Raw genomic sequence first — 18,491 nt, 5'->3', positions numbered from 1 at the left:
TATGCAGCCTTCTTATATAATGTCTATTTCCATTTCAAATTAAGTCTTTATTTTCAACATCCTGTATTTGGAATATTACATAAAGCTGTGGCATACAGACCACGGCTGGGAGTTTTACATTTCTGGATTAATATAACCACATTTATAATTTATACCAATTTACACCTACAAACAAACAACAAAACCTTGGAAGCCAGGTGATGCTGGCAGAAGGAAATCCTGGCAGACCAACAGAAATTTCCACACATTCCGTTCCAAGTTCAAAGCACTCCTCTTTTGACCAAATTTTGCCTCTTTGAGATGTCGACAGAGGCTTTCCAAAGCAGCAAGCAACAAAAAAGGGAAGCAGATTAAGTACACAGAGCACAAGTTCACTGCATAAATGTACCCTCTCATATAGTGGCTAAATACATATCTGGCTATTTAACTCTGTGGGACTCAACTCCCAGCTTCTTCATCAGTTCTAGGCCACAACAAGAGAAGTATCACTAAGGAGAATCTCTGAGCTTACCACTTCAACATACTGTCAGCTGCAATGCACAAATGGACAGGAATCAAACTCACCTTCTTGACTGAAAAGTAACATATAAGGGAAGCAAATAAAAAACTAAGAATTTTCTGCTAACAGCAAATCTCTTCATCTGCTATTATGTGCAAAATCCTGTTCCCCTCTGCAACTTAGCAGTATTTGTTGTACCTGTTGTTTGATGCTCCAAAAAAAAGCTTGCCCCCTCAGCTGAGGTCAGTAAAATAATCCTCTTCAAAACAACAGAAACACCTCAACTACAGAGTATTAGCATGAGGACAGGAACGTAACATATTAATTAACCTCAGGATAATTAAGCATTTTCACTCCCTTCTAGAGTAAACTATTTATTCTGGTCAATTATCAGATCACCAGGATAGGACAAATGAGGAGATAAGCTGCTAACAAGAAGAATTATCCAGCAAATTCCTTGGTCAGTTGTACAGCTTTTCTTCTTGTTCATCAAGACTGGGAATTAGTGAGAGGTGAATCAGAGTGGCAAAACAGCCTGGATGCTGTGCAAGCAAGGATCAGCAACAGCTGAAACAGGCATGTTACCAACCCTTCTAGCCACAAATGCAAAAGCACAGCACCATAGGGGCTGCAATGAAAAGTCAATCCCACCCTGTTACAGACCTAAATCAAAAACAAATATAGGTCCTCAAAGGGTAATTAATCTTCTCATACCAGTACATTCCACATACACTCCATTCCTGGAAATTTTGCTCTATTCTTCTGACCTTTATCTGCAGTTTTCTTAGGTTAGAGAACTCCTTGGACATATTCCTCAGGACAAGAAAGTAATATAGCTCAGATGCCTTAAAGTGTGACTGTTATGTTTATGTTATCATAACAACTAAAATTTGAAATTATCTTGGGCACAAAAGAAAGTCATGCTTTACAGCCAGATCCCTTTGTTTGTCCTAGAAGCAAAATAATAACTTTACCAGAAACTGAAATTATCAAGATGATTTCCTTTTGGGCATCAACAATACAAAAAGTGATAGTGAGAATTTCTGACAATTTATGACTCTGGTTTGATGCATAGATATTAGCTGTCAGTATTTCACATCACAACTAAAACAAAGAAAAAAAGAAACAAGCCTTCATGCAACAGACCCAATCACTGCTTCAAAATATCTTTCTTGACTAACTGGCAAGTCTTGAAAGTCTGTCCTAGCCAACAGAAGAGGAGCTCTCCTTGCATTTTTCATTATCCTTGTAACATTATGTTCTGTCATTTCCATTCTACCAACATTTCTCCTGTTCTGCCAGAGGCACTCATGAACTCTTTTCAAACAATGTCATTTTAAAATGAGAAACACAGAATGTGTAGACTTCCATACAGTTTCCCTTACATTCAGAAAATTTTCCAACAGTATACTACTTGATTCACTGGACTAGAAAAATCACAGCTACTGTGACTCAGATGCTGGTAGACAAAAACAATGCTCTATGATCTTGAGGTTTCACCTTCTGAGCATGTGGCTGAAGTGCCAGATTTACTGGCCATGTAAAGAGTGAGAATAGGGGAAAACAAGGATTGTCTTTACACTCTCACCGATAAAAATGCACTCAGATACCTTCTGAGAATAATGTACAGCTTTGAGGCAGGCAAAGGACCTAGGGATGCACTTCTGCTTTCACAAACAGCCACAAGATAAAGGTGACGCAAGCCACCAGTGCCATGAGTCAGAAGACAACCTACTAAGGAATGACATCTCCAGCTGAGTGTAACATGTTCACAGAAGTTTGAGATCAATTTTCTTTTCCTCACACAGAACTCTTAGAAAACACAAAAAAAACCCCAAAACTCATGGCTAGATCTACTCCCATGGACACAAACTAGAATAGCATTTATGAACAAACTTGCAGGTGGATCCATTCTTTATTAACATCATCTAAGATGTAAATTTAAGCAAATGTCTATTTTGCATAAAAATTAAGCATAAATTGGGCATTTAAGTCTGGCATTTAGCATTTTTGGTTTGGGCTTTTGGAAAAAAAAACAAGCATGTTTATTTTGGTCAAAAGTATCTATTTCTTGTTTTCTACCTCTGTGACATTCCTTCACTGAATACCCTTGGAATTAGTAACAATGAATTATAAATTAGTATTTGATTATTTTGTTTTTTTACTGCCATCCAGGCCAGTTTTGGTGGGGTTTTTTTCCTGTTTTTTTTGGTGTGCTCTTCATTCAATCTTCTTCTACAGTTGTTTTCAAAAGTTGTTGTTTAAGAGTAGCTTAAACATAGAACCTACTATTTCTAGCATACAACTTAGAATCCAGTATTTATCACAGTCACATACAGTATTTTACCAAGATGGAACAAAAGATTAGCCAAAGATCACATCACAGTTAAGAGATAAATTGCATGGGGCCATTGATAAGACTTTGCTTATTAAATGGCAACAGGAGTACAAATAGTTCAATCCAACATCTCTGTCCTCATTCTTGTAACTTGCACTTTCCAAAGGCTTCTTAGATCTTCCTGTAAAATAGGACTGTTTAAAAAAGCTAAAGTAAGAAAAAAAGCCCCAAAAAACCCACCAACTTTTTTTCATTAAAGTTATTGTGCAGCAGGAAGATTTACAGGCTCAAAGAAAGCTTTTTAACAAACAGGAATTAATTCTTGACAACCAACTTATTTTTCAAGCCCCACAGTTGTGGTTATGTTTTCCTTTAGCATCTAACCAGAAGAAAGTAAAATGAACATCTCAGCAGGAACGTGAAAGGCTTCCTAATTGCAGAATTGGGCGAATATCAAAACAGGCGTTCTGCTGTAAATCAGGAGTCATTCTTAACATGGAAAAAAACAATTCTCTCATGCCACAGTGGTGATTACTTCCTTTTCAGAAAACTTGTGACCAGAAGTGTTCTTTTAGCTACAGTTGAGAGACAGGCTGAAAAGCAAACAGTCCAGAGAGCTTCTTCACAGGAGGAAAGAACTGGTGTAAGTTCAGAAAGGCTCTCTTGGAGCAAACAAGGGGTTTTATGCAGGCACCTTAGTAAGAATGGCAATCAGTGCCTTACTAAACTTTTGTATGCCACCTCTTCCACAGGCTTCACCGTGAAACTGCTTTAAGCACTGTCAATGGAGAACAGGCAAAGTAGTGCCATTCCAAAAACAGAAACTTGTCAAAGGAAATAAAAAAAATTCCGTATGAATGAGGATAAATTTCAGAACACCATATGTAAACTGAAATACAATCCAAAACACCCTAGGTGAGGCTATGGAAACTTTCTGAAATGCACTGTTTCTGTTGAAATGGACTTTACTTTTCCTGGGAAGTACTATATTGCCTTGGACACAGTATTGCAAGGTAACAGCATAAGCTATACTCATTACTGCTCAGTGCTTATAAGCTACTTTGAAGACTGATAGTGCTGTTACCTAAAAATGACACTTGATATTGTGCTTCAAAAACTCCTCCACAAATTGTGAAGTACTTGTTTGTTTACAGCACTGTAGAAGAATAATTATGCGTAATACAACAGGCTGCTTACAGTGTAAGTCAGATCAGCCCCTTAACAGGCTTAACTCATGTACTGGCTTTTTAGAATAGCTTTTAGTCTGAACATTAATGAATGTGGCTTTAAAAAGAAAACAGTACTAACCCTGTAGAGAGGGTGGCATTTGTCCTTGAAACATGGTGCCAAATGAGCATAGATCTGCAGGCTATAGTAATAACTTGCCAGCTGGAGAGATAACGCAGAATGTAATTGCTTTTCAAAGCATTTGTTGGCGTCTACCACCTAGAAGAAATAGAGAATTCATTTACATGAAAGAATTAGCAAGCATACAACATTAAGTGTACAAACTTTCTAAAAAGCTACTTGCTATCATTTAGAAATAGCTCTGTGTTTTTCTGGCACAGAAGTAAATCAATAACCTCCATACATAAAGACAATTCTACATTATGGTGGTTTTTTTCCCCCTTGAACAAACACCTAACCAAAACATTTTTCCAGCTACACTATTGCTGCTTCTATACCACAAGGATATTATCCACATTTCTGAGTTACATTAGAATTGTCAGTCTGGTGGTCCAACTTCTATTTTATGTAGGAAAATGTATCTTTTCATCAGTGCCATGCTTAATGGGCAGTCCAATAGCATATGTTCACTTTCCTTTATATGCACCAGCCCAATCTGTAAAAATGTGTATTACAATGAATTTGAATACTTAAGCTTTTAATATCTTAAGGAAATGAAATTTGCTAATGGAATTCTGCTATGAATAGTCTTTCCTGGCAAAAACACACAAACAAAACTGCTGTCAACATACCTGTGGCAGTGCAAGCAGATAGGCAAGAGACAAGGCTGCATCTTTTGGTAAAGCATCACTTGCCAGTTGTAGCAGAACTGCAACAGAAATGAAGCAGAAACAAAGTTTGGATTTCTGACCCACTTGGCCTTGAGAGCTAGCAAATGAAATGTTTTCAGGGCAACTATATTTTATTAGACACTAGCTTGAAGCACTCCAGATGTACTTAATTAAACACTTATCAGCACAATCCAGAAAGAGATAATATATAATTAAACTGCAGCACAGCTTTACCTTAACTTCCAGACAAAGTGTTTGATGCATTAACCAACGAAGAATGAGATTATGCAGCAACAAATGCTAAACAAAACCACCTGTACTGATTTCCAAGAAGCAAATATTTTGCCTGCAAAATCAAGGAAGTAATGTAATGTTCTAAAGGTTTGAAGATACCAAGAAGAGGACTGGTAAAAAATGTCTTCTCTTCAAGCCTGAGCTCAAATTCCCTTATCACTGAACATAACAAATCATATTAAAAACTTCTGCCTTAATAAAAAATAAAAATAAAAACAAAAACCACAAGTATCATAAGAAACACCACAAAAAGGTTATGCCACATAGTGAAAACAAGTATCAGTACTACAGCAATTGTAATAAATTCATTAAAGGATAAGCATTCTGATTATAAACTCATATACTTCTGGTAAAACTGACACAAAAATCAACTGCTTTTCCTGCATTATAGATACCAAACTTGGGGGAGGGGTTGTTTCCATTGTTATAGATTACATTATTACCAATGTTATTAATAACAATATTATTTCAATAGGAAGAAGCTATCTTGCAGCAACTTAGCTCTTTGTTTATTTCAAGGAAGTCTCAAACACCTGTTTGTTAATTCCCACATTACATAAACTCCTCTGCAGGGCACGCTGGTAAAAACCCAATTACTTTGCACACACTCCCACAGTTAATTCTTTGTTCCAAAGAATGACTTATAAAAGGCTTGAATGACCAATTACAATTTTAAGATTATCATTAATTTGCCATCAGCCTGAAGTGGATTTACATGCTGGCCCTCAGCCAGATACAAGCACTAAATTTCTATGTGACAAGTCACCACAGAGGCTGCAACATAAGCCTGTCCAACAGCACCTATCCTTTATGCTTCAAATGGCTTTTACTGTGCTTCAGACAGTTTCTTGCTGCTGACAGATTGTTTCTGCTACACTCTAAATAACCTGTATGCTGTCCAAACAAAGACAGGAAGAACTCCAGAAATATCTAATATTAAAATCTTGATGAAAATTGCTGGCTACTCCTCTGATAACAAGCAGTTACTTTATGTATTCTTACAACCACCTCTAGTTAAACAGAAAAAAAAAGGGAGGAGGAAGAGTTTCAGTTCTGCTCTCTTTTCCCTTTCTTTGGAGAACTAATGCTAGTAAAACCTCCTGAGTACACAATAAAATATGGGTTCCCTTTCAACTTAACATCCCCAACATGACTACTTGCAAAAACAAAAATCTTCACCATTAGGACAGCAATAATTACAAAGATCACAGCACCAATACAGGGCCAGAAAACAATATGATTTTCTTCACACTTCTGCATGAAGTGTGACACAATGGCATCCCAACTCCCAGAACGTATGTAAGAAGAATTGCCTCTATTGTCATACCTTCCAAGAAAAAAAAAAATCAGTAATTTTTCTGCATGCTAATGTGTTCATGATAGGTTTTCAGGCATCCATACTTAGATGTGCACTTTACATACACACAAATACATGTAGGCAAAAATAATTTCGTACAGCTTTTTGTCTCCCAGAGAAGCCATGCAAGAATCCTCTGCAGTCTAACAGGGCCGAGTTCAAGCCACAGGCTCCAGACATCAGCAGGATGCCATTCTGTCCTATCATCTATCTTCACAAAATTTACAGGAACTTAATGTCATTTCAGACCACTACCAAATCTGGAATTTGCCACAGGGATTAGACATTACAGGGTTGGCAAACCAGGGAGGGCAGGCAGTGACAAGCAAAATGCCAATGCTGCTGTCCCGAAGCACTAATTTGTCATAGAAACATAAAAATATTTTGATTTTACAAATATTTTTGTTTTCTGTGCAGGTCTTTATGCCACAGCCTGTTTGAGAGGCTAAGTATTGAAAAAATGGTTTATCTGTGAAAATTGGAATTTCTCCATACATGGAAAGTTTCAACTCACTTTTGATGGGCTTTCCTCTGAAAAAAATGCAAAACCTGCTTTGAGTCTTCAGTTGTTCATTTAGCCCATGATAAAATCTCACTAAACTTAGAAGCATATACTGCAGTTAAACAGCCATATCTACAACTAACCACAAAATTACGGGCAACATTAAGGTATTATTTGCTCTAAAACCCCTGAGGACTAATAGGTATGACTGACTGTCTTGGGTTTACTCTGAGTTTAGTGCCTAATCTGGTTAGAAGGATATACAGCCATCTTTTCAAATTTCATCTTCAACCTCCTGATCAATCCCCTAAGGCCTAAGGAGAAAGAAAACCCCAGTCAAACAGAGATGCACAACATGGCTTCAGCTACACACATGGCCTCAGCCACACCAAGTCTGGGTGCACTATCAGCCCACAGCTGAGGAAGGAGCACTTTAACAGGACTCAGGGAGATGAGAGCCACCATTTCACTTGGAAATACTCAGTTTATCACCTGCATCAGATAGCAAGGAAAAGAAAAGTCAAGATGCAAGGCTTGTAACACTACCCAATCCATAAAAGCAGCAAGATATCTTGAGTTTTATTACAGAGTTTTATCAAGGCCAGACTGGATGGGGCTCTGAGTAACCTGGTCTAGTGGAAAGCACCCCTGCCCATGGCAAGGGATTGAAATGAGATGATTTTTAAGATTCCTTCCAACCATTCTACACTTCTAGGATGATGCACACTGTCAGTGGGGAAGTGTTTAGCCAGTCTCTCATACTGCACATGGCACTGTTATAGTAAATAAAGTCTGATGCTTACTCCAGCCTCTCCTAAGAAAAAGTATCAAGTACAATGAAGACCTCTTTGCTAAACTGCATCTCCCTCCAGGTTCTTCAGTTCTTTTGATGGAGTTGAAACCTGCTGCTGTAGCTGTCCTACAAGACAGCTAGAAGCAAACAGCTGGGATTCAAACTTGTCAGCAAAATCAACTGAAACCTTCTATGCTTGCAGTTACTAGAGCAGTGCAGTAGCTGACACCTCCTATCAGCATTCAAGTTTTGTATGGCAAAGTCCTCCCAAAAATGTACAGGAAGCCTGAAAATGATAAAAATGCAGAATATTAAGAGGGATTTGGATTCATATCTGTGTGATTCCTGAAACTGCAGCAGTGTGCTATCAATAGTATATTTTCAATCTGCACAATCCTGAATGTTTTAACTCATCATAAAGACTTCCATGAGAATTGACAAAGCAAAGCTTTAAGGGAGAAGAGGTGGGATCCAATACCATTAACACAGGGCTAAACACACCACAAATAGTAAATTATTAATCCAGTTATTTAGAGAAAGCTATGTTATGCTTAAGAACAGTTTACTGACTACCAAAAGGTATAATATAGAAAGACTGGTGAGTCCAGAATAAACACAGTCCATTTTGCCAGAGGAAAACACAGAACTCTGTTTCAGAGCACAGCTGGAGGGACTCTTAAGTGAAACTCTGACTATAGAATAAAAGTGGTGGAAGAGAAGTATTTAATGGCAACAATTTTATTCTGCACACTTAAGAGGAATGAGACAGATGCTCAAAAACTGAAGCTAGAATCTTAGATTTCTTTTTTTTCTTCAAGGAAAATTCCCCAACACTGAAATTTCCATCTCAAAAGCAGTCACTGAATTGTAAACAATCAGCTCCAATTACTCAAGTTAGAGCAGGAACTATTACCACAGATCTGCCAAGTAAATAATTTTCCCTAAGGAAGCAATAAATACTTTTTAATCCTTGCCCCCCCTCCTCCTTTAAGACACTGGAATCAAAGCTTAAGGCATATGGGCATTCAGCATACAACAAATGAGATTTTAAGTATTGATTTTAAAAGATTTTTTTTGCATTAAGAGAGCATATAAAGACCAAAACATGCACACATCCAATTTATACAAGCTGTGGTCAACCTTTTCTGATTCACGGTGTTGCTATCTTAGAACTACACAATTATCTGTACAAACACCACATATCTCAGACTACTGAATCATATACAGTAGTATATGTCAATGTCAATATATGTCAATCATATTGTAAGACAAATATGCTGGTTTTCATGAAACAGTTTGAGTAAATGTGTGGCTTATGAAGAAAGCCTGTCTTGAAACTTCTCATCTAGCAAGTGATTTAATATACTCATTTTTCATGACAGAATTTACCACAAGCCAAGCATAATTCATATATCTTCCTTCAAAAGACACTAACAGCATGTAATATTTAAACAGTTAATTTCTTAAACCAGCAGGAGACATCCAAAAGGAATGATAAACAACCACAGGTGTTTTTTTGTTATCTTTTCTTTAAAAAGTGAAATTGTTTCAGTTTAAAAATTATTAAATATAACCTGTAACATGTAGACATTTCAGAAAAAGACAAAAAGTTCTGACAATTCCTGAAGCTGTAGTTAAGCATTAATTGACAAATAAAATACTACAATAAACCTGCAATACTGAAACTTGGATAAATAGTGGCACAGAATGTGATCAACTGAATATGCAGACATACAGAGAAATAACTCTCAATGGCTTACAAATTCCCATGACCTGTACATGGTAATATTCAGGAAACCTTCAACAATTCCTCCTATCATTGCCAACCCCCAAATAACAATTTCTGCTTATTTAAAGAGAACTTTCATTTTTCTAGTCTTTGCCGAGCAACTCTTTAAGTCACCACTTCCCTTGAAAACACTGCAGCTACTTCTAACAAGACTTCTTACCAACAAGAGCCATTGAACCACATCACAATTCATGCAAAACACCCAGAAAATACTTCAGATTGTTCTGTGCAATTCTCCACACTTAAACCCACCCACAGATACTTCTGCATTTACTATACATTGACTGAATATATCCAACATGTCCATACCTTCTGTAGTTGGAAGCAGGTCTTTTCCTTCGCTCTTTGTCTCTGCGAGTCTCCCTGTTCTCAGCAACACTTCTGCAAAGCTTTCCAAGGAATTGTTCTGGTATGTTCCATAGCTGACTTCAGACTGGAAGTAAAAAGACAAGTGACATATGCACTCTACACTTGCATTTTTATTTGGATCACTTGCATCACATGCAGCTGCTTAACTCAGTTCCTCTATTTGCTTTCCTTTGTTTAATTCTAATGATGTTTAATTTGAATGATTTTTTCCTACTATGGTGCAGAATTTCAAGTCACACATATAATCAAAAACTCTGTATTTTCACTTGATTATAAGATCTCAACAAAAAACTGCAGACTTTGTAACTGTAACTTACTTCTGCAATATATGGATCATCAATTAGAGACTCATAAAATGGATGACAGCCTTGTTTTTCCACAGTAGCATTTTCTCCAGACCCACTTTTTAATACATCTCCAAATTCTTGGCCCTGGGAAAAATAAGTATAGTTGAGCCTAGCTGTAAAAAAGTTCATAAAAATGTTGTAAACACTATGCAGAAGGGAAACAGCTGGAAATGAAAAGATCATTGAATTCAGTGGGGAGCAACAAAGGAGTCATCTTACATAAACCAGTTCTGAATGAAGTCCAGTATTTTTAAAAAAGGAAAGAGAATCATGTTCAAAAGTAGTACCACAGAAAATAGTGGCACAAACATTATAGGAAGTCACTGAAATAGAGAAAGTAGCAAGGAGAAACTGCAAAGGAACAGCTTTGAATACAAGATGACAGTATTTAAAGAGTGGGCTTTACTGTGCTTTGCTCCCCAAAGTTTTAAAATTGTGCCAAATTTCAATTAGGCCTTCTTACACTATGCTAAAAAACAGGAGAGAATAGACTAGAAAACAGCTTTAGACCCCTTGCTTCATTGGGATTTCCTTGCAAACAGTCCCATGATGTCTGTAGCTTGTTTATGGATTTGAGGGTTCAGCTATCAGCTCCTACAAAGGAGCTGAGTTTTTATCCTAATGTTTCACAAATGTGTAAACATCTGGGGACACATCAGCAATCCCTTACATGTAGTGGTCGCAGATAAGTTAAGGACCTCTTCCACCACTGCCCATCACTGACAGCATGCAGCATGGCTTTGGTAGTCAGAGTTGTGTTGGACAACACCTTCATGGTTTTGGATGTCGTCCAGTACAACAAATCAGCAGACTGGCCAGAGGAGACGCTGCTTTCATCCTGTGACATATCCAACACACAATGCAAGGGTTAGACTCCTGCTGTAATTAGGTTAGTGGCCTAAAGCCAAACAAATGCATTAGAGTTCAGGCACACTGTATTAGTAACACACTTGAATGACAGGCAGCAGTTGCCAAAAATAAACAAAAGACAAACTAAAAGTGATTTAGGAGTTTCACTGTGAAGTAAGCGGTGTGATCAGCACAACATTTGGCCCCTTACTCAGTTATCATCCCCCGTTTCCACAGACTGCACTGGTTTTAATTCCAAAGTTTATAAGGGCAATGTTCTACATAAATGTTGAATGCTTCCACTGAAATAATCACCTCTCTACAAACATGAGGATTGAGTATACTAAAGTTTATCTTCAATAATTCAAGAAAGTTGATATTAGAGACAATCTTGTATTTTTACAGAGGTAGCATTAATTAAGTTGAACTCCCAATAGGGGAAATAGTAGAGATGTATATTTACATTTCTAGACCAAGTGATAAAGTATCATCAAGCTTTGAAATTTTGCAGCTGGCACACAAAATACTGAAAAACAGCCAGCCTAAAGGACTACAAGAATCCCAACCTTTTCTCAATCAAAAACTTCTTCTGCAATACACGCACATACACCTTCACTTAATATGAACTCACACATCACTCTACTCTTAAGAGGAGATATATGTTCCACAAATGGGGCTCTCTATACCAGCTCTTCCTATGTAAAGCATTTAAATAATACCCAGAACATCCATGTTGTCTGATCTGTGCTATTCCTGCTCTAAAAGGTTTGTGTTAATTGCATGCTTTACAATGCGTGCACATTAATCACAAACATATAATTAGCATACAGAGGTAAACACACTGTTTTCACAACAAAAAACAAATATTTTCCTTCATATAGCAAACTTTAACAGCCATATGGTTATCCCTAACAACCCTACTATTAATTTCCCCATACACTGAAATATATTGGAACAGAAAAATTCTACCTGTATAATAGCATGGAAAGTATTAGTTTACATTTTACTAATTAATGACAAAACCTCAAACATGAGAGCCAAAGGATGCCAAATTATGCTGAAGAGAAATATGACCCACTGTAACCTCAGAGGAAAAACATATCAGCTTCAGTAAAGTAGAATTTCATGTAGAAAACCTTATTTTTAGTACCTTTTACTATAACGTACAGTAAATTACTGCCTCAAGCTGACCACTGAAGTAGCAGGTTCACCTTTAGTCCTTCAGCATTTGTTTTAATCTTTTCTGAAATCATATTGTGCATTTCACAGATGCACCACTAATGAATCAACTGGATAAACTGGGACATTCAGCTCTTGCTTCACCAAATCAAGAAAGCAGATACCAAGTACAACCTGTCAGAATTTTCTGCTCTGAAAAAAGAAAAGCAACTGAAAATCCTAGGTCTGGTGGCCTGGGGGAAGAATTTCTTGTTCATGTGTTTTTTAAATAAACCATTGGAAGTATTAAGTAAGACAAATTTTTGTAATTTATTTCATATACAGAATACTAATTCCTCTCTGCCACCATTTTCAAGTAGATGTTGCAACACACCTAGTTGATTTTTCATGGAGGAAAAATAAACCAAAACTAAACCAAACTAAAACAGAATGAGAAAAAAACATTCCACCCAAGTTATCAACTGCATTTGAGCAAAGCACTTTTCTTTAAATCAGCTTCCTTCAGCTGTATGAAAACTAATGAGCCAACTTGTATGCAGGTGTTAATGCTTATGGCACTACTATCATCAGACAAACTCTGCTGACTTTCGTTTAAAAATAATTTCCCTCTTACAAGTAATTACAGTTTTTTCAGCAAAAAATAGAAATTCTGTTTTCTGAGAAGCCATTTTACTCTGTACCTGGAACAGCAACACTTACAGGTTACAACTTTTTGCTATCTCAAATCAATCTCTCACAAAATAAGTTATTTCTTAAATAAAGTTGGAGATCCCATCTCAAGAAAACAACTTTAATTGCATCATTTAATTGTATCTTTAGGGAGAAGTTATATTTTGGGAGTTCTGAGAGGTGTTTGGGAGAAATTATTTTCTTCTATTAATTCTTCCTGACATCCTTTATAAAGTAAACACTTTGATTAAAATCAAAATAATAACAGCAACAACTTGTTAAATAGCAGACAAATTAGCAGATTGAAAATCTTGAATCTAAATGGTATAAAAAAAGACAACCAACAAATTCTGAATTATCAAGTTACTTTAAAATAACAGCTAAAATTTATATAAATTATATTATATAATATTTATATAATATTTATATAATATTTATATTATATAATATTTATATATTTATATAAATATATACAGCATATTTTTATATTTATATACACCTTTGCTCCTACACACACTTATATAATTCCGAACAGTCTCATGGGAGGACAAATAACAAAGCCAACTGTTTGTGAGACAAGCCACACAAGAGACAATAATAAATTAGAACAATAGCAGCATGGATTTTAGGATTGGTTTTGGTCTTCGATGACAATTAGTCAAGGTGCCAGGATTAAAACTTGCAAAAACCATACACTGCATACACTTTGTATGTTAAGAATCATTTTATGTCAAGACTATGAAGGAAATGAAATGAGATAGAACAGAGTCTGTTCAAAAACAGAGCATCACACCTTAGGTCTTCCGTTTCCCTTTTTGGTACTTCGATTGCCAAACAGGAATTTAAAACAGCCTCTTTTACATAAGTACTCATGTAGAACCTACATGTGGCTCTTTTGTGCCTTGGAGGGTTTTGTATTGGGGATTTAAATTTTTTTTTCAAGGTCTGTTACAGCTATGAACCACTCCAAGTGAAAGCTCCAGTCCTGCAAGGATGAACCAGACCCTAAATGAGAGACTATGGAAAAGATTCAGCTCAAGATGACAACACTAATATTCAAGAGTCACTGAATGTTCAGGCTCTTACTAGGGCCATAACCTCATGGGAAAAAAGAAGTAACCCAGTCTTAAGCAGACACAATGCATTTGATTCAGCAGCTGAAACACAGGCTTTGATGAGTGCCTGAGATACACAGCAGTGATTAAGACAGCTGCTTAACACCTGCAGATCTGACAGAGACATTTTGGAGCAGCAGCTAAAGGACAAGAGCATAACTGATCATGACTCTCTAGTAATTTCTAAGCAGCTGTGATAACAATGTGTGACCTACCAATTTAATGTAAACAAATGTTCTAAGAGATCCTGTCTTTTCCCAGATATAGTGCTTGGGAAAATTGGAAAAGCAGACACTAATGCTCTGTTACTCAAAAATTTTCTTTGCTTTAAGAAGCCTTTAAGAAAATAATTCTTATAATGTGAACACCTGTTCAAATTATAAGAAAATAATTCATATTAATTTCTCTAGAAAATGTCTAGAAAATACATCTGCTTTTCTATCAAGAGTTCATTTAAAAATAAAACTTTGAACTTAATTTCTCTTGGGTTGATGTGCCATGTAACAGTAATTATGCTTCCATATTCATATATGTAAAAATAATAATTTATAACAGATGTAAACATAATTTAAATATTATGCAGATTTAATAAATTCAGAGCTCACTTACAAAGCAACTGATTAATATTGTTTTGTGCTTATACACAACACAGCATCTCATGTTCTAAGCATTTTATTTGAATTTAATAATTTTACCATTAATATTCTGAAAGGCTTTTCATTAATCAAGAGCCTAATCTTCTCACCAAGATATTTTGGTTGAGAAGCACAAGATTAGTTTTTAGGCATTTGTAGCACACACAAGTAAAAAAGATGACGAAGTAAGAAGGATGAGGATTGGTGAAACTTAAGATTTTGCTTAGAAACAATCTAGTACATTGGAATCATGATAGCTTCCACAGCATAACTTCTCAAATGGATTCCATGAGCTCAAACACCAGTGAGAAGTTGACACAAAGCTTGTGCACATGCATTAGCTCCTACAGAATAATGACATGCAGCTTTATCACAGCATTCATTAATTTCTTTTAGAGTAGGACCACCAAAAACATGGAGAAAAGTTATGCTGAAGTCATCATGAGAGGAATATTAAATGAACCATTTCTAAGCAGTCTATGATATAGACTATATAGACTATATATAGACTCCTGTCAAGATTTCTGCAAGTTTTGGGGGAAATAATTTGGAGGAAAAATTGAATGAAAATGAAATTATATCAGGAATTTCTAGGGAAGAGTTCACCAAGAGAAAGATGATGAAAAAGTATGACTAGCTGGCGATATTGCTTGACGTAAGGGAAGAAATGGTAGTGGAGACCAATAATTCAATGCTAGACAAAAGTAAGAGGGAGAGAAAAAGGTCACTGAAAGTTTAAAAAGCAAAAGCGATATACTTACAGGTAGGTATTTTGAATGCAATAGAAAAAGGGATGCCCAAACACATGTATGCCAGACTTTAATCAAGTCAGGATAAGAAAACTTAGACTTAGAGCATCAATTTGAAAAGGTATCAATAAATGAGAAAAACCATTTGTCAATTCCCTGAAATAAGGATTCTGTAAGTTAATCAGGAGGTAAGTGAAAGTGAAAGGAGTACAAGAAACGGGAGAAAAATCTTTGTTTCTTTTTTCTTTAAAGAAACAAAAATTCTGTGCAAGACGATGAAGGTGAAGCACAGGGAATTAGATGAAGTGTGACTACAAGGATTGCAGTTATTGAATATATTGCTTTTCTAACACTGCAGATGTCTGTAACAAAGGCAAAGCTTTACAGTGAGTAAATTTTTGGCTATGTTTCCTCCTGTGTCATTCCAAGAAATGAAAAAAAAAAAGCTCTAAAACCCTATCAAGTCAACTGGGAGAGAACAAAAGGAAAAAAATTAGCAAATATACAGAACTTTATTTTTATTTCCTAGTGTAACAGTCCGAAACACGACATGCCAAGGAGCCTTATTAAAGAAAAAGAAAATACACCTCAGTGCAGCAAAATACAAACTTGCCAGGTCAATTGTCTACCTACTTCAAATTCTAAAGAGACAATCAACCACAACTAAGGGGGTGGGGAAATGAAAGCTGTATTGGAGAAATTTTAGAATGTCAATTCTCCAGCATAATGAAAATTGCTTCCAATATGCAAACTGAAATGATAGCAAAGTTAATTAGCGAGTTTACTCAACTCTGATAAACCTTTGAATAAATTTTTGAATCATTTATATGCATGTCTAATTGTTCTGCCACAATACAGTACTTCAGCAGATGAAAGGTGATGCACGACAAATTTTTATAGACATTAAAATATTGTAAACATATGCATCCACACCCATATAAATTTTATTAACATCTACTTAATAACCTCCCACTCAGAGAGATCCATCTATGGATTTCCAGAAAATAAAATGCATTTGTGCCAGTGAAACAGACCTGTTCTTCATACTGATGATTCTGGCAGACACAAAATGTTGGCCCTATTCCTCTGAATTCTGTTTGTAGTGTTATTTTATCTTCCTGTCGTTTATTTTATATATATGCAAATACATACATCTACACCTATGTCTCTGCATGTATATACATACATATATACGCACATGCGTATTTACACACACATATACATATGTACATACCTAAAAATCATACACAAAATATGGACATATTCTCCAAGGAGGCTGGAACTCTCATAATTTCTCAAAAAGCCACCCTATGCAACATGAACCTTCTCTTTCTTTCCTTCCCTCTTTCACCACCCCTTTTAATCTCTTCTTTCTTGTATTTCTTTAAGGCTTTTGATCCCCTCTCCTCACTCCTAGATTTATTTATCACTCACCTATTTCATTAAACCAAACACAGAGAAAAGAATAAATTAAATACAGAATTTTCCAGTTCAAAAAGTGTGAAAAACATTCCTGTTCTCACAAACACGTAAATAATTACATCTTCTTTACTGAGATAAAAGTACTTGCAATTGCACACATATAGGCATAAAATAATTGATATAAAAGCAGAAAGAATAATCAGACTTGTTTTCTGTTGTCCTGCCTGAACTCAAGGTTCCTTCTGATCTTACACATAAAAATAATTTCACATGCAATGTATGTACATTATAAAGTAACAAGTAATAAACTTCATGATGCACAGAACTAAGGGGAAAAATAAGTTTAATTATAAAACATTTTTTGGCTAAATATGTATTTCAGGTTTAAAATTGTTGCTTTGCAACTGGGACAGATTAAAAAAAAACCTAAACCAATATAAATGTCTATTTTAATATAAGTTTTTTTGCACTTTTCGTGCCTCTGGGTTTATGGTTTTTTTTTTTTCAATGGCACTAAGACTACAGGAAGAAGCAACTAAAAATCAGAACGAAGTATAAATACAGAAGCAAAATCTTCAAGTTAATCTAACAACAGAAAGTACTACATGTCTAATGTTGCTCATTCTATCTAGTAAGCAGACAGATGTTGTCAAAAACTCAAATTCCATTCTTCAGAGTAATGCAGAACAAAGTCTTTTATTATTACCTTTAAAATTCACATTAAAACTTACCTCTGTATCCTTACTGATCAACAAAGAAGGCCCAGAGATACTTGAATTCTCACCTCCTTCAGAAGGAAGGAACTGGTAATTCACAGCCTGATAAAGAATCTATAAACATGAAATAAATATTATCTTTTGCCAGGCAAATAAGCCAATGAAAGAATTATGACTGATTTCACAGAAAACCCAAGAAACTGATGTAAAGGCTTCCATGACAGAAAAGGGGGCAAGAGAAGATGCAAAGAAGAAAACACAGCATCTCTGACATCCTCTCACTGTTGGAGTCCCTAGACAAAATGACCTTTCCTTCTCCATGAATTTTGTGCAATATTTTTCCCACAATCTAAGATTTTTTTTTTTTAACTTTATGTACTGTGCTGTACAATGTAGAGGAAAGAAATGTCATGAAAGCCTCCATTATCTGAACTGAGACTCTGAGGCACTGGGCAACTCCACTAAGACAAGTGTTCCACGGGACAGTGGTTTTGTGAGCAGAAGTTCTGCACAGAACTTCCACCTTCTCACACTGCTTGTATTCTCACAGACACTTCTATTCAGGGGATTTTTTAAGGAAAAGACTACACTCTTGCAGCTGCCTTAATCAGGCTGCACATGTGCTGTGGCTATGACTCCCTTCTCCGCCATTCTTACATTCTGTGTCCAAAGACCTCTAAGATGTTTCTATTACACAATTACAAATCTAAGAACACTGTGAACTTTCAGACAACTAGACAACTATGAACTCAAACAAGTCACAGTATGTAGGCCAAGCCACAATTACAGTGAACAGAAATTTAACATTTTGACAACCTAAATTACTGCCCTTCAATTTCAAATAAAACTTT

General features: G+C 35.9%; 1 protein-coding gene across 1 annotated transcript in view; it reads right to left on the bottom strand.

Moving 5' to 3' along the window:
• The window catches only part of NBAS (NBAS subunit of NRZ tethering complex), a 160,890-nt gene that overhangs the window by 73,864 nt on the left and 68,535 nt on the right, over window positions 1-18,491 (bottom strand). The window contains exons 35-40 of the mRNA XM_054279753.1: window positions 17,656-17,754; window positions 10,977-11,144; window positions 10,277-10,390; window positions 9,900-10,023; window positions 4,817-4,893; window positions 4,146-4,283 (exon numbers count right to left, since the gene is read on the bottom strand). Of these exons, the coding sequence (XP_054135728.1) occupies window positions 4,146-4,283; window positions 4,817-4,893; window positions 9,900-10,023; window positions 10,277-10,390; window positions 10,977-11,144; window positions 17,656-17,754 (720 nt within the window). The remainder of the gene's footprint in view (window positions 1-4,145; window positions 4,284-4,816; window positions 4,894-9,899; window positions 10,024-10,276; window positions 10,391-10,976; window positions 11,145-17,655; window positions 17,755-18,491) is intronic.

Source organism: Melozone crissalis, unplaced genomic scaffold (genome assembly GCF_028551555.1).
Source record: "Melozone crissalis strain CALT ecotype California unplaced genomic scaffold, PUWL_Pcris_2 ptg000027l_1, whole genome shotgun sequence".
In the NCBI taxonomy this organism is placed as follows: Eukaryota; Metazoa; Chordata; class Aves; order Passeriformes; family Passerellidae; genus Melozone; species Melozone crissalis.
This window is presented reverse-complemented; position numbering and strand designations above follow the sequence as displayed.